Raw genomic sequence first — 16,294 nt, 5'->3', positions numbered from 1 at the left:
TTCAAATAGTTTTGCAAAATTTTAAAATGGAAAATGACATAGATTTGCATGTTTATGTATGGACAGGGTATATATTTTAAAAGCATATCAACAATAAGTATGGTATTATGTATCAACTGAAGAATTAAATATTAAAATTCTTTAGACAAAATGTCGTTAAAAAGTGCTTCAACCTTGCACTCACTGGGAGGAGCTGTAAATACCAAACATTTATATCGAAATAATTGAACTCTAAGGGGAAAACAAAGGGTTGCTCTCAGCAACCCATGTTCTGGCTCACTCATTCAAAGGAAAAATAGGTTAAGCAAAATACATTACATGTGGATTCAATACACAAGAACAACTCTCCAATTAAATGAAGTCCCTTTCAAAGCTTTTGAGGACAACCAGGGTGCATTTTTCCTGGGACTAAATCCAAATGTAACACACAATGACAACTGCAGCTTTCCTTTTCAACTTATCAGGTTTTTGATTTTTCCAAGATCCTACCTAGTAACTTCTCTCCCAGCATGCTGAGCTGTTCAGCATTAAGGCCTCGTTTGGTGATAGAGGAAAATTGCCAACTCAGTACCTCAGACAGCTGACACCACTTGGCAGCTGGAGGGTTGGAGAAAAAAGCCAAGGTCTGAAGAAAGAGGGGAAAAAAACCTTGTTTAAAAATAAATAACATACTTTAGGATTGCTCAACTAAAATACACAGGACTGTTTAAATCCTACACATGATTACATGTTGCAAATCTTGCCTCAAGTTGTTTTTCCAAATTTCACAAATATGACTAAATTGCAGGTGATTATCTAAGAGATACGATCTTTTCACTGGTTCAGAGTTTGTCTGTCAATATACTAGAGAATCAACTCATGAATAACACAGGAATAAGTTCCAAAGTTTGTACGACAATAACTTATTGATAAGTAAATCTCCATTCAGAAAACTATGAAACAGACTATCGAATATTCAACTATCTAATAACTCCACTTTGGGCATTTTAATAATTAAAACCATGCAAATAAATAAGCACAGATATACATCAGCAATTTAAAAAATTAGAGAAAAACTCATTCATGGGATTTAGACGTTATCAGCGAGCTCAGAATTTAATGTCAATCTCTAATATCCTTGTAACGGTGATGACGAGCCACCTTTCTGAACTGCTGCAGTCTGCGTGGTCTATGTGTACCTGCAGCCACAGTGAGAAACATGTCGGACGTGTGGTGTCACTTGAAGGAAAATGAACAAACAATCATGTTTCCATGTAGCTATTGTCTTTATTCTTCCAGGTGGTACAGACTGCAGGTTTGTAACATACTTTCAAATGAGTCTTGAAGAGCTTCTGCTGTGCAATTTATAGTTGGTACCAATTTGAGCTAAGTGATGGAAGGAGTGAAAATTTAAAGGTGGTGTCTGAGATAATTAAATTATGTAGTATTAAGTCCCTGGTAGAATCTATAAAATTAATGCATAACTACTTTCTGTACACTGCTCTTGGTAAACAGCACATTAAAATTTGACATGTATCATAACATCTAAACTTCTGATATGCACAATTAACTGGCAAGACTTATCATACCTAATGAAAAGTTGGAGAGATATCCCAATAACGCAAACACATTATAGCCTCAACCTACACAAAAAGTGACTCTTTGCAAAGTTATCCAACAATGCTAGTCAAAATATGACAGAAAGTGTACCTTAGTCTCGCTTACGAGCATGTTGTACCACAAAATAGAAGCCCAGCCACTGGGGAGCTGGCTAACATTGGATATCACCACCAATGGTAAAGATGTAGTCTGCATAATTGGAGGAGAAAAGAGAAGTCAGAAGCATATCAAATAGTTAAAGATTTCAAAGAATTCAAAACTCACTCTTAATACTTGTAAGATGTAAGCAGTGAAAGTTCCATTGAAGAGGCTATTAATCTACTTAATCTCTCTTAATTTTGTAAAAATAAACAAACAGGCACTAAAAACAGAAGTCATGAGATTTGGTTTCAAATTCAACTATTTTAAACCTACTTGTTTAAAGGTGATGATCCCATCACCATTGCCTCAGTAACAAGAAATTGACAATTGATGCCAGACTTGCCAGGGATACTTGCGTCCCAAGATTTACATTTTGAACTCACAAAAGCATGGAATTTGACTTAAAATTGCTCCAAGATCCCACATTAATTTATCAATTTTTTTTGTACTGAAAACTCACCTCTAGATCAATTATCAGATTTTGGTGACAGCACTGAGTTTCGAAGCTGATGGAGTGAAGTTCCTCAGTCACAATAAGAGGACCCTGTTACAGCAGATTAGAATACTAATTTTGGTTTTAAAACAATACGAAAGTAGTCTGAAAAAAATAGCAACTCTGCCAAAAAGATTATGCTTTCGATGCATCGGTGCTGAGAGATGACATGGTCAGCAATAACCAAAATGATAGGCAAGCAGGAACTGATGGTTTGAAGAAGCAGCATTTTCACAGAGTGAGCCTTTGAAACTTAGAAGAGGAGATGTTGAAGGAGAAGTTGAGCTTGGGGGTAATTACATCATAACACTTACTTCTGTTGTTCGGCTTCCTGCATTCTTCTGTTCCTTCAGTTGCTACAATGTAGGAATAGACCATATATTAGAAATTGCATTAAGTTTAAAAATACGTACCGTTTTGTAAATTTCATTGCTGAACTGAACTATGAACAATTCCAGTGAAATAGCTGGTGACTGAACTCAACCAAGTGTTTGATTTTCAGCTGCCTACCAGATGCCTGAATTCAGCAGCTAAACTTCCATTTGTTGACTCCTCCATGTTCATCACTTTTGTGTTGGTTCCTAGTATATTGAATTTTCTAAATCTATGAGAAAAGAAGGGAGAAAGTAAAATCGCTTGCATGAGAAAAGGCAAAATTATAAAAAATAAAACAAAAACGATCAGAAAACAATTGGCAGTGCTTACCCCTTTATCGCACACTTTTCAGCTACATCCCTGAAAAAAATTACAGTATTAAATCCTATTTCTAATGCAAAACCCTTAAAATAGCAGATTTAATGACAAAATAGCAATTGTCTTAAAAATCAACTGAGAAATTAGGATGTATTATTACATTTCTTAATCCTACTATGAAACCAATATGGATCTGAACTAGACATATTGACTCATGGTTGTATACAATGAATATTAACTGGCCTTAATGTTAAACTATTACTTTTGCAAATAAGGTGACTCTTACAATTTGCAACAAAACACACACACAGGTAATATAATGTTACATACTTGTCAAAGGATGCTTTTACACGCAATTGGTAATTTAGTTCTGGTAGCCTTACCAGGAGTCTGTAACAAAATTGGAAAAAAGTAAGAAAGAGGCACCCTATAGCTGATTAAACAGAAAATCATAGTCTTGTGACAAATTACAACATTTTCTTGTTATTTATTAGCAGTGGTTCCAATTTTTCCCATTTGCCGCTTCAACTCTTAATCCCTGTTTTGGTGATCTAGAGGCTTTAAACTAAGTATGAGAGCTAGATGTGAGTGATGCTATCAAGTCTGACTCTGCAACAACATACGTTCCCCAGCTACACCAACCTTGTGTCAACAAATTTGCAACAATCATCCATACACATGTCCCGATAATGGTATCAAGGATAAACTCTATGAGGACTCGGCTACTGCAAGTACTCCATAGGACGAGATATTTACTGTATAAAGACTTCACTGTGAAGGTTAAGGTAAAATGTCTTAGGGAATCAAGGTACAGGAAAATATAGCAGCAAATGTACTCCTGCTGGCCTTTGCGGTCACAGGAAAACATCAATCAGTAACACCGGTTTTTAGACAGCAGGCAAAATATAAAAACAGAGCAAGACAAAAGATGTTATGATCGCCAAGGTTACGAGAAGAGTGGATGTTCCACTCAAGATGAAATTCATCATCACCAAAAAGATGATCTACATACATTAAAACGCTAAGTAAGTGAGATATTTAGTAATTCGTGGCTAGAAAGTCCTGTGAACAATTCAGGCTCAGACGAAGGCTTAAACTTGTCCTCTAAATCATCATTTGGGTTTTTTTCTGAAGTGGTATAGTCAAATTTCATATCAATAATTCAGGAGGCTGCTAATGCTATCCTGGGAACAGCAAAGACTCCACCAAGATTGGTTTGGTGAAAATGATCAAATTAAGGCACTGTTACAGGAGAAAAATGCAGCATGGCTGGGAATCAACCATACATCTGCCCCTAAGATATTACTCCAGGACAGCTAAAGGAACCGCCAAGAGATGCTGCATAGAACACAAGCTTCATGCTACACTGATCAGCATGAAGAAGTGAGAAACTTCTATAAAGCCAAGAAGCCAGGATATTGTCCTTTCTCACATGACTCAATTTCATCATGCCTGCAAGGAATGTCTCCTGATGGACAGAGCATTACTGAAGAGCGCGAAACGACCACCTAATGGACATGTTCAACTGTTCAGCCAACATAAACTGGGCAGCGATAGATTGATTTTAAAGGCTGACTCAAAAATAGAAATCTTGAAGCAAGTCTTTGGAAATCAGCAAAGCTGTCAGATAGTCAATTTCAAGGGTGGTTTCAAGCTCAGATGGGGTCCCAAGAGAAATTTACAAATGTTTGCAACCCTTTCAGCAAGTATGAGTGAAATGCTGCATTAACAGGACTCATTGTGCCACTGCCATCCCGTCAAATGCCTTTGACAGTAAATAGAGGGTGCTTGTGGAAAGACAGGGCTGAGCACTGCTGTTCTTGATAAAGCTATAAATCCAACACAGCAGTTTCACAACTGAATTACGAACAGGGTTGCTGACGATTACTGAACAAGTGGCAACAATTTTCTAAAGTGACTGACTATAGTCTACCCTCTAAAACCATCAATAACACAACTCTGAAAATTATAGGTAATGGCACCGATTTTGGAAGGACAATGTCAGAAAAGTACACTTTGACATAGAGGTGGGAAAGAGAAATGTCAGAGCAAATTTGCCCATTCACAGAGGCTCTGCAGCATTTGATGCATCAAATTTGAAACAAAATCTGCAATGTTCAAACCCTTGGTAGTCCCCAGTTTCCTCCGAAGAGACGGTCCACCAACTCAAACATATTAAGCAATTGGGCAGGCTCCACTTAAGATACATCTAGTTCATCACAAGCATTTTATCATCCCACTTGATGCTTAATGTCAAAGTACTTCAAAGAGCAGAAATGTCTGAAATTGAGCACAATACAGAGCTTAGCTCAGATAGTGTGGATGTGTGATGAATGATAAAATTATTAAGGGAGTCATATATTCACTACTTAAGCCTGGACATTACCTGCAAGGTAAACTGAGATTAAAGTTCAGGGCGCCTTGAAAGCATGCCCAGTGCAGATTGAGAACATAACAAGTGGACAAGAATGAACAACACGGAGAGCAATTTCTAGTAGTTATTTTGCTTCCTTCAAAGAGGAAGGAGGATACAGGAAGAGGCAAGCTAGAATTAGAATGACTTAAATCCGAAAAAAAAACATCCTTGCCTACATTGCAGAAGCCATACAGTCTGCAAGTTGGTCTCCACGGCCATGCTGGAATGCATAAGCAAACAACTCTCCACAGATAAGAAATCATCATCTTTGATAGTGAAAGGAAATAGATGGACTCAAAACCATTCAATTCAGAAACAGAAATTTCAGTGTAAAGTCTGATGTTCATCACACAATGCATCATGCCCGAAAAGGGCTACAAGGCTACAAATTAATTTTCATTTATAAAAATGATGGATGCTGTTTTATTAAGACGCACATCTTACCATTGTTTTTTGTGGGCCTTAACAGTGTTTTTTTGAATGTTTTAAAACATTGTCACATCAACAATACATATAAAATATCTGCAGAGTAATTAAGTGCTATGGTGAAAAATTATTCCTTTAAAACATCACACTTTCCAGTTACAGCCTACAGCTACTTCAGCCTGTTTAATGCCTTCAGTTTCTCATTATAGACCGCATGGTCTTAAGCTCTTAATAAAATGTTGGGGCCTGTTCGGAGCAATCAAAATAATAATACATCATAAGGCTTCCCAAACGCTCATTCAAATCAATCTGATAAGAAAATGAGATTTAAATTCAGGGACAAGGCTGATTTAGCTGTATACAGCTAGATGGTTTTGAGAAAACTATCAATCCATGGTCTTATACCACACCAACCCCAAAACTTAATATTTTCCAGTATGGAGGTTACTTCTACTTAAAAGGTTTAAAAAAAAAACTCACTAACCTTAACTTAACAGTAAACTGCACACCAGTTTTGAGGACCATTGGTCTCTGAGGATGAGTTGGCATGCAAGGTTGTCTCTCCACCACAAAGGAACTGAAGTACAGAGTGGAACATAAATACATTCAGTTTAATGTAAATCATCAAATGAAGTATTCCTTCTAAAAGAAAGGCAATACAAATGCCCAGAGACAGACGATCTGAAGGGGAGCCAAGGTTAATGAGTTGACGATCTGAAAAGAATTTAATCATTATTCACATGTAAGAGTACGCACAAACATCAGCGAAGATGCTGGCCGAATTGAGGGTGCCTCTCAACTTAGAGGAAGAAACAAGTTTATTTTCACTTTAACCAAGCCCTTTTAGGTCAGATACTGGGAAAGTCCACAGAAGTCTACAGTGTACCAGTAACTGTGTTTCTTCAAAATGTCTACATTGTTGAAAAGTGATTACTGGGGACAAATAGTAATGGTAAGTTTGATTTTGTTTAATTTTTTTCAGCAAGGTCACCGTTAAAACACACCATCTCAGGTGATAGCTGAACAAAGTAATATGGCACATAGCCAAGATAATTGCCAACACTTATGGAACTAGGAAAGATCAATAGGCATAAATTGAGCTTTGTCACTAGTGTGAAAAAAGCTCACAGCAATTTAGCAGTCTCCAGGTCCCATTTTCCATTTTGTTTTGGGCTGTAGAACATCAGAAAAAAGAGAAATGTGTCTTTCAAGGTTTAAATTGGAGAGAATTCAGATTTTTTTTTGTTAAAGTCATGTTTCTTCAAACTTTCTTTGAAAGATTGTTACCTTTTAATAAGATTGCAAAACAAATTGTTGTTCCTTTCCTCCAGAAATTGCTTGTTGTGAGTAATGGGGTCTCCATCATATGAATATTTCTGCTCAAGCTCTTCTAATTTCTTTAACTGTTGCCGAACCTGCTGCAAACTCTCAGCCAGCAACGTGAACCTGAAAGTAAAAGCATCAATGAAACTATCCAGAAGTTACAGCTCTCACTTTCTTTTTTTCATTTTCCAATGAATCTATATAATCTTAAAATTTAACATTTTCAATTAACATATTTTCCCAATAAACAACAGTGAAACCAGTGCAAACCGAAACCTGAAAACTTGCTCGAGACCCAAACAAATTGCACTACCATAGATACAAACTGCCCCTTTAAACGATAGATATTGCGAACTACAGACAGCCTTCAAGTATTTTTTTTCTTCCATGGGAGCTCAGCATCACTGGCAAAGCCAGCATTTGTTGCACATTCCTAACTACCTCACAGTAGCTGATGGAGAACATGTTCCTTTCTATACCCTTTATGTCCTGGTTTTAGGTGGCCTTGATTTTTAGAACTTCAGTTGTAGGCATAAAACCAAAAATAAAGATTCAACAGCTGCAACAAACTATCTTTATAACATTTACCCAATATCATTTATGGAAGTTATGCAATATCACACCAGATGCCATGACTCAGCCAGATGCATGCAGCAGGTCGACTCCACTGCTGTGTCAATGTACTGATAAGCTGCAAATGCAGGGCTTTCCAGAGTGGGGTCAGGACACAAAGTTGAAATTTTGGAGTTGCGAGGTCAGAGGCACCAATGGCTGGCATTTGGCCTGACCCCTTCCTCTTCACTCTCAGGGGTCCTGTCTCCAGGCCCCTGTTCTCATAGGTCTTCCTGGTTCCAAGTCCCAGAATGGGTGATAACAATTTTTAAGCCTCAAAACCTGGTCACAGTAGAAAAAATGTTTGGGAAGTAGTATACTAACAACACATGGAAAAAAGCAGCCCAGTATGTTGGACATCAAGTGCCCCAACCCACTCGAGCCCACACAATGTTGCCAAATTCTCCAAAATACTTGGGCCCTACAGAAACCACCTTGTCCTGTGCAAACTACAATTGTAGTAGATTCAAAAGAAGAACATCCCACTTTCAACAGGGAAGGGAAAAAAACACACTGGAATAGGAATCCACAGTAGACCCAGCAATCAGAAAATGTGGCACGGTGGCTCAGTGGTTAGCACTGCAGCCTCACAGCGCCAGAGACCCGGGGTCGATTCCAGCTTCGGGCGACTGTCTGTGTGGAGTTTGCACATTCTCGCCGTGTTTGCATGGGTTTCCTCCGGGTGCTCCGGTTTCCTCCCACAGTCCAAAGATGTGCAGACTAGGCGGATTGGCCATGCTAAAGTGTCCATAGTGTTCAGGGGTGTGTGGGTTATAGGGAAATAGGTCTGTGTGGGATGTTTCAAGGGGCAGTGTGGACTTGTTGGGCCGAAGGGCCTGTTTCCACACAGTAGGGAATCTAATCTAACTGAACACACTTCTGTCAGGCCGCTGAATTAGGCATGATCTCGGGTGATGACACAAGTATGGAACACATCGGGAGATATAGCTAATTCCCAAATACTTGGTTTGTCCTATTTAAAGTACAAATAAAGACCATTTTGAAATCCCTAATTTATATTTTTACAGTATCTGAAACTACTGCTAAATGTGACTAATAGATTGCATTTGTCTTGCAGTATTACCCATTGTTGAAGGCAGGATGGAAGATCATATATCATAGATCATAGATCCCTACAGTGTGAAAACAGGCCCTATTGACCCAACAAGTCCACACCGACCCTCAGAACATCCCACCCAAACCTGTCACCTATTCTACACATCCCTGTTCACTACGGGCAATTTAGCATGTCCAATCCACTTAAACTGCACATCTTTGAACTGTGGGAGGAAACTGGAGTTCCTGGAGGAAACCCGTGCAGACACAGGGAGAATGTGAAAACTCCACACAAACTCCCCAAGGGTGGAATTGAACCCAGGTCCCTAGTGCTGTGAAGCAGCAGTGCTAAAAGATGGTTCAAGTTACCCTTTACAAGCACACAGTACTGCCTGGAAAGTAGGCAGAATGGACTGGACAGAAAGAAATAAGGTGACTTTCCAAACTCTCTGTTGACAAGGGGTTTGGGAATTAGCTGCCCGCTTGTTAATATTTCTTTATTGGGTTATAATTATCAGTATTTGATATAATGACAGCTTCTAAATGACCATGTCACTCGACTGACTTCCTGGTATTCCCTGGATGTTCAAATCAATAGTCTGTACAATCAGCAAATCTCAGAGAAAGATGCTACAACTTGATGAAAAGAAAAAAGAAAGTCTACTACCATTGTTGCAGCTGGTCAAGACATGTGTTTGGTGGTCCGCCAATGCATGCGATCTGTTGTCTCCGTTTCCATTCCACCAACTCTTCATTGATCAAAATTCCCTCGATTTTCTCTGTTTCATTCAGCAGGGAAGCAGTTTTATTGATCACATCCTACAAACAACAGCTCAGTGTGTTAGTGAATTCTACATCTAAAAAGTATGCAACAAAGTCATACAAATACCTCGTTATAGAGCATGTGCCCGTGTACACACAACGATTCCAGACAATGTATCTAAGATACAAAAATGCCCATTTAAAAGATTAAATTTTTTTTCAATGAATTGAATATATAGTTGTTTTAGAATGCAATCAAGTTTGAGCATTCATCAAAATAAACAATCCAAGCCTGGATTTCAAAAGGTTCAAATCAGAATGTCACAATTCCGGACTGATCCTCCAGCAGGAGGAGGCCACTTGGCCCCTCACCGTTCGAAATGTTTTTGCTTATGATGAGTTTCAGTTTCATCTTAAATTTTGGATTTGGAAATATAAAAGCTGTGAATCAGATGGCTACCTATAAGCATAATATGATAGCAATTAATAATGCATTGGCAATTGCCTGAGCACCTTAAAACATTGTGTACCTTTCTTTTCAAATCCAACTTGAGCATCATATTGTGAAGAAGGACTTTTTCTTGTTTAATTTCATTTTGAGCCAAACCATTCACTTCATGCTCTAAATACAAAGTGAGAATGGAATATAAAACACCAAAGTTAATTTGTAAAGATAACAAATACTTCATATGACTGCAAAGTGCAGTAAAAGAATAGCAATTTACACAACTTATTTCACCAGCATCCTCAATGTATATATGAATATAAAATGTCCTTCTTACCTCGACTTTGCAAAGTTTTAGATCGGAAATCAAATTCATCTTGAAGATCTTCAAGAGACTTGATTTCCTGTTCAATCTCCTACAATCACAAAACAAATAACAAGTAGAACGAAAGTACATTATATGCTATCTGTGGTGAGAAAGAGTTAACGTTGAATCCAGACTCAAAATGTTAACTTGCCCTTCTCCCCACATATGCTGCCAGATCAGCTGAGTTTCACCCACAATTTCTGTTTTTGTTTCAGATCTCCAACATCCACAGTCCTTTGTCTTATTTTGCTACATTTGGTGCTTTTCATGTCCTCATGTCCCAAAATGTTTCAACAAAAATGAATTACATTTCGAAGCACAGTCATCGTTATACAGGAGTGGGGAAGGCTAGTTAATTTGCACACAGGAGAATCCTAAAAAGAAAAATCATCAGCTTTGTTTCAGTTATTTTGATTGGGGATGATGTTATGCGAGAGAATTCCCTGTTGCAGATGTGTAGGATGTTGGTGAGAGCACTTTTGGAATATTGCATAGACAGTTCTGGTCACCCTACTGTAGGGAGGATATTATTAAATTGGAAAGGATGCAGAAAAGATTTACAAGTATGTTACTGGGACTGGAAGGTTTGAGTTAAAAGAAGTTGGATAGCTGGGACTTTTCTCCCTGGAATTGCACAAGGTTGAGGTGTGACATTATAGAGGTTTATAAAATCATGAGGGGCATGAATAGGTCAATGTCCAAGGTCTATTCCCGAGGTTGAGGAAGGTCAAAACCACAGGGCATAATTTTAAGGTGAGAAGAGAAAGATTTAAAAGGGACCTGAAGGACAACTTTTTCACACAGGGGGTTTACAGAATGAGCCACTAGAGGAAGTGGTAGATGCTGGTACAGTTAGATTATTTAAAACACATTTGGACAGGTACATGAATAGGCAAGATTTAAGAGGGATATGGAACACGAACAGGCAAATAGGACTAGTTTAGTTTGGGAAACCTGGTCGGCATGGATGAGTTGACCAAAGGGTCTGTTTCTCTAAGACTCTAAAAAAATGGATTGTTAGTATTCAGTCGGACAAAGTTTAATAACTCATCCAAATGATGTCATTTCAGATCATGCAGTACTTCCTCAAAATAATCTAGATTGTGTCTTCTAGTCACAGAATCATAGAGTCCTACAGCATACAGACAGGCCCTTCAGCCCAAACTGGTCCACTCCAACCAAAATGTCCATCCATGCTAACCCCATTTCCCTGCATGGCCCATATCCTTCTAACCCTTTCCTAGCAATGAATTTGTCCAAATGCCTTTTAAATGTTGTTAATGTACCTGCGTCAACCACTTCCGCTGGCAGCTCATTCCGTATGCCTACCACCCTGTGTAAAATAAATTGCCCCTCAAGTTCCAATGTGCACTTTCCCCTCATTACCTTAAACTGATGCCCTCTAGTCCTCAATTCCCCAAGCCTGGGAAAAAGCCCGAGTCACTTACCCTATCCATGCCTCTCATGATCTTATACACTTCTATAAGATTACCCACTCAGTCTCCTAAGCTCTAAAAAGAGAAAGGTCCTAGCTCATCCAAACTGTCCTGAGAACTCAGTCCCTCGATTCCTGGCAAAATCCTTTTAAATTTCTTCTGCACTCTTTCCAGTTTAATAGCATCCTTCCTATAGCAAGGTGACTGAAACCGAACACAATACTCCAAGTTAACCAAGTGTGGAGCTGGATGAACACAGCAGACCAAGCAGCATCTCAGGAGCACAAAAGCTGACGTTTCGGGCCTAGACCTTTGAGAGAGGGGGATGGGGAGAGGGTTCTGGAATAAATAGGGAGGGAGGGGGAGGTGGACCGAAGATGGAGAGAAAAGAAGGTAGGTGGAGAGGAGAGTATAGGTGGGGAGGTAGGGAGGGGATAGGTCAGTCCAGGGAAGATGGACAGGTCAAGGAGGTGGGATGAGGTTAGTAGGTAGGAAATGGAGGTGCGGCTTGATGTGGGAGGAAGGGATGGGTGAGAGGAAGAACAGGTTAGGGAGCCAGAGACAGGCTGGGCTGGTTTTGGGGTGCAGTGGGGGGGGGGGGGGAACGAACTGGGCTGGTTTTGAGAATGCGGTGGGGGAAGGGGAGATTTTGAAGCTGGTGAAGTCCACATTGATACCATTGGGCGGCAGGGTTCCCAAGCGGAATATGAGTTGCTGTTCCTGCAACCTTCGCGTGGCATCCTTGTGGCACTGCAGGAGGCCCATGATGGACATGTCATTTAAAGAATGGGAGGGGGAGTTGAAATGGTTCGCGACTGGGAGGTGCAGTTGTTTATTGCGAACCAAGCAGAGGTGTTCTGCAAAGCGGTCCCCAAGCCTCCGCTTGGTTTCCCCAATGTAGAGGAAGCCACACCAGGTACAATGGATACAGGATACCACATTGGCAGATGTGCAGGTGAACCTCTGCTTAATGTGGAAAGTCATCTTGGGGCCTGGGATGGGGGTGAGGGGGCAAGTGTAGCATTTCCTGCGGTCGCAGGGGAAGGTGCCAGGTGTGGTGGGGTTGGAGGGCAGCGTGGAGCGAACAAGGGAGTCACGGAGAGAGACCGGTCTCTCCGGAAAGCAGACAGGGGTGGGGATGGAAAAATGTCTTGGGTGGTGGGGTCGGATTGTAGATGGCGGAAGTGTCGGAGGATGATGCGTTGTATCCGGAGGTTGGTGGGGTGGTGTGAGAGAACGAGGGGGATCCTCTTTGGGCGGTTGTGGCGGGGGCGGGGCGTGAGGGATGTGTTGCGGGAAATGCGGGAGACGCGGTCAAGGGCGGGAAGAAAGTTGCGGTCCTTGAAGAATTTGGACATCTGGGATGTGCAGCAATGGAATGCCTCATCGTGGGAGCAGATGCGGCGGAGGCGGAGGAATTGGGAATAGGGGATGGAATTTTTGCAGGAGGGTGGCTGGGAGGAGGTGTATTCTAGGTAGCTGTGGGATCGGTGGGCTTGAAATGGACACGAGTTACTAGCTGGTTGCCTGAGATGGAGACTGAGGTCCAGGAAGGTGAGGGATGTGTTGGAGATGGCCCAGGTGAACTTGAGGTTGGGCTGGAAGGTGTTAGTGAAGTGGGTGAACTGTTCGAGTTCCTCTGGGGACCAAGAGGCGGCGTCGATACCATACTCCAAGTGCCGCCTCATCAACATACTGTACAACTGCAATACATCTTGCCAACTTCTATACTCAATACACAGACCGATAAAGGTCAGTGTGCTGAAAGCCTTCTTCGCTGCCCTACCAACCTGTGACTCCACTTTCCAAGAACCTGAACGCCAAGGTCCCTCTGTTCCACTACAATCCTTAATGTCCTACCATTCACCGTGAAAATCCTACCTTGATTTGACTTTCCAAAATGCAACACCTCACATTTATCTATACTAAAATCCATTTGCCATTTTACAGCCCACTGGAATAAAGCTTGAAGTCGTGACCATCTGACATTCAAGCTACAGTGTGTCTCATTCTACCCAACATTTGGCATGGATCAAAGAATGATTGAAATATTGTGAACTTCTTTCATGCTGCAAATGAACTATTTATCAAAGCTTGTTGTAGGTGATAGCCCCATCCAAGAGTAATAAATACAGGTTATTCAATCACAAAATAACCTTGGATGATTAGATTTTGCATGTCTTTAATTCTCTCAGGTTTCATTTAAAACTGTAATAAAGTACGGTGCACACAACACAGCTTCCAACCTTCACAATTAGGAACTGAATTAGAGATGCAGAAAAGCTTCTGAAGTGTAAAATGTTGATATTTGAAGCAAACAATTCTAAAAGATTCATCATAAGTATTTTACAAAGATTTAGATATTAAGCAACTTCATATTAAAGTTCTATATGCGAATGCAGAATATGATAATGAACCTAAACCTTCATCTCTTAATAACCTTAGAAATCTGCGCCTTTTTGGGCCCTCTATCCATCTTGCTTATTTAATTTTGTTCCAGTCTGATCCCCAGGTAAACCTAAGGTAATTATGAGCTGAAATTTCTCAGCCATTTGACTGTGGACCGAGGAGGTAGGGGTAAGACTGCTTCAGGACAGTTCCAAAACCATTATGATCATCAAGGAATTCTTCCAGAAAACAGGCCAGGAATCAGATCTGTTGCCCGGTCCAGGGAAGCGGGCAATCTGTTAGCTTCGTTAATGCCTTATATAGGTTTGATTAGATGGCCATGCTGACATTTTACCACCAGCAAAGACATCCCCACACAACACGCAGAGCCTGACAGCTCAATGGAGGACTTCCCAAAGGCCCCATCTTGGGAACCGACAGGGCTACAATAAAGAACGGCTGCAAATAATCCAACCAAGAGGCTCCCCTGCACTTCCAAGTACCCACCAACCTAGATTTTGTTTATTTCTGCACAAACTTCGCAAGCAATTCAAAAGTAGATTCGGAAGAATGCCACATTTCAACTTAACATGCACTCTACTGTATCCCAATGGTAAATAAAAGTAAGAAAGCTATTCAGTTGTGACTACATACATACTTGAACATTGCTCTTTATGTTCTTCACTTTCTGATCCAGCTGTTTCTGCTTATCCTGAATTACAGCGTTCTGGACAGGACCAACGTGATTCTACAAATTAAAACAAAAGTGCAACTAACTCAAATATTCAAGTGATTTCCACAATTCTGATATTAGGTCAGATTTCTAAGTCAGTGCTACAGTTCTGCCAGCGAAAGTGCAGAGTTGAAAAGTCAGGATCATAAAAACCACTACTAACAATAAGTCATTTGGCAAATTTGAAAATAAGCAAAAATGTTAACAGCTACTGCTCTCCTGGTGACTCATTTGAGATACGCACATGAGGGAGCTCCACAAACCAATTTAACTTCTCCTTCCTGTGGTTTCTCTGACTCATTTTCCAAATTTATGCTTCCGCTAGTAGAGCCAACTCAGAGCTAAGTCAGAAAGAAAATGGTAGCTGGGATTGGAAAACCATTTCTAGATAAAAGCGGCAGGGTGTGTGAATGCTACATTTCTGTACAGGAGAGGAATGGTGTCTTCTTTGTAAGTCCATCAGATCATGTAACAGATATTAAATCAGAAGGTACAAACGTAAATCAAGTCCACCAGCAGAAATAATTCATAAAGACAATGACTAGGTATGTATCAAAACATTCCTGAATATTCAGTGATGATTTTAATTTTAAATTCAGGAGTGATGTCGTCTCAAGAAAACTAGCAAAGTACAGAAAACCAGAATGCTGCCACAACACAATTATAACAAGACAGTCCACCATCTACAACCTCTTCCCAAATTTCAACCTCATGAACGAGGGGATAGGAATGCTGCTGATGAATGATGTTTTACATCATTCACGACACATGCACAAAACCACTGCAGTTGAGCAGCACAAATTTGAACAGTCGGCACAACAAGTATTACTGTAGAACACACAACAACAATATTGAAAAAGGGTTCCGTTGACTTAACCATTTGAAGGACACTCTTCAAATGTTCCCCATGACAAGCATGACATCACAAATGAATTTAGATGTGGAAAAGCAGCAGTGGTATTCCATCTGGGACAAGATTGACTAGATAACAGAGGAGAAGCAGGAGGGAGGGCTCTCTCAAAACTTCCATCAAGATCCAAGGCTAGCTTCTAACAATTCTGCTAAACTGCTCAGGCACCCATTTAGACACCCTCTCACCATCAAATCACCATGCTGCCCCCAATCATTTTAAAAGACAGTGGCTGATCATAAAAATCATTATCCTGCTCCTGCTTTCTCCACATTTCCTTTGATCCCTTTAGCCTCAAGAACTATATCTAATGTCTTCTTAAATACATTCAATGTTTTGGCCTCAACCACTTTCAGCGGCAGAAAATTTCACAGGCTCCCTCCTCTGGGTGAAGTAATTTCTCCTCATCTCAATCCTACCCTACATTAGTCACATCTTTCCCACATTTACCCTGTCTAGTTCTGTTACAATTTTAGAAGCTTCTGTGAAATACC

The 16,294-nt window shown here is 40.3% G+C and overlaps 1 protein-coding gene across 1 annotated transcript in view; it reads right to left on the bottom strand.

The window, feature by feature from the left end:
* Positions 1-16,294, bottom strand: part of LOC125454017 (signal transducer and activator of transcription 1-alpha/beta-like) — a 49,354-nt gene that overhangs the window by 21,378 nt on the left and 11,682 nt on the right. Inside the window, exons 5-17 of the mRNA XM_048534258.2 lie at positions 14,816-14,905; positions 10,304-10,382; positions 10,052-10,143; positions 9,427-9,578; positions 7,056-7,214; positions 6,253-6,345; positions 3,257-3,316; positions 2,939-2,968; positions 2,744-2,837; positions 2,548-2,589; positions 2,201-2,284; positions 1,690-1,788; positions 490-625 (exon numbers count right to left, since the gene is read on the bottom strand). Of these exons, the coding sequence (XP_048390215.1) occupies positions 490-625; positions 1,690-1,788; positions 2,201-2,284; positions 2,548-2,589; positions 2,744-2,837; positions 2,939-2,968; positions 3,257-3,316; positions 6,253-6,345; positions 7,056-7,214; positions 9,427-9,578; positions 10,052-10,143; positions 10,304-10,382; positions 14,816-14,905 (1,210 nt within the window). The remainder of the gene's footprint in view (positions 1-489; positions 626-1,689; positions 1,789-2,200; positions 2,285-2,547; positions 2,590-2,743; positions 2,838-2,938; positions 2,969-3,256; positions 3,317-6,252; positions 6,346-7,055; positions 7,215-9,426; positions 9,579-10,051; positions 10,144-10,303; positions 10,383-14,815; positions 14,906-16,294) is intronic.

Source organism: Stegostoma tigrinum, chromosome 7, assembly GCF_030684315.1.
Source record: "Stegostoma tigrinum isolate sSteTig4 chromosome 7, sSteTig4.hap1, whole genome shotgun sequence".
NCBI lineage: Eukaryota > Metazoa > Chordata > Chondrichthyes > Orectolobiformes > Stegostomatidae > Stegostoma > Stegostoma tigrinum.
This window is presented reverse-complemented; position numbering and strand designations above follow the sequence as displayed.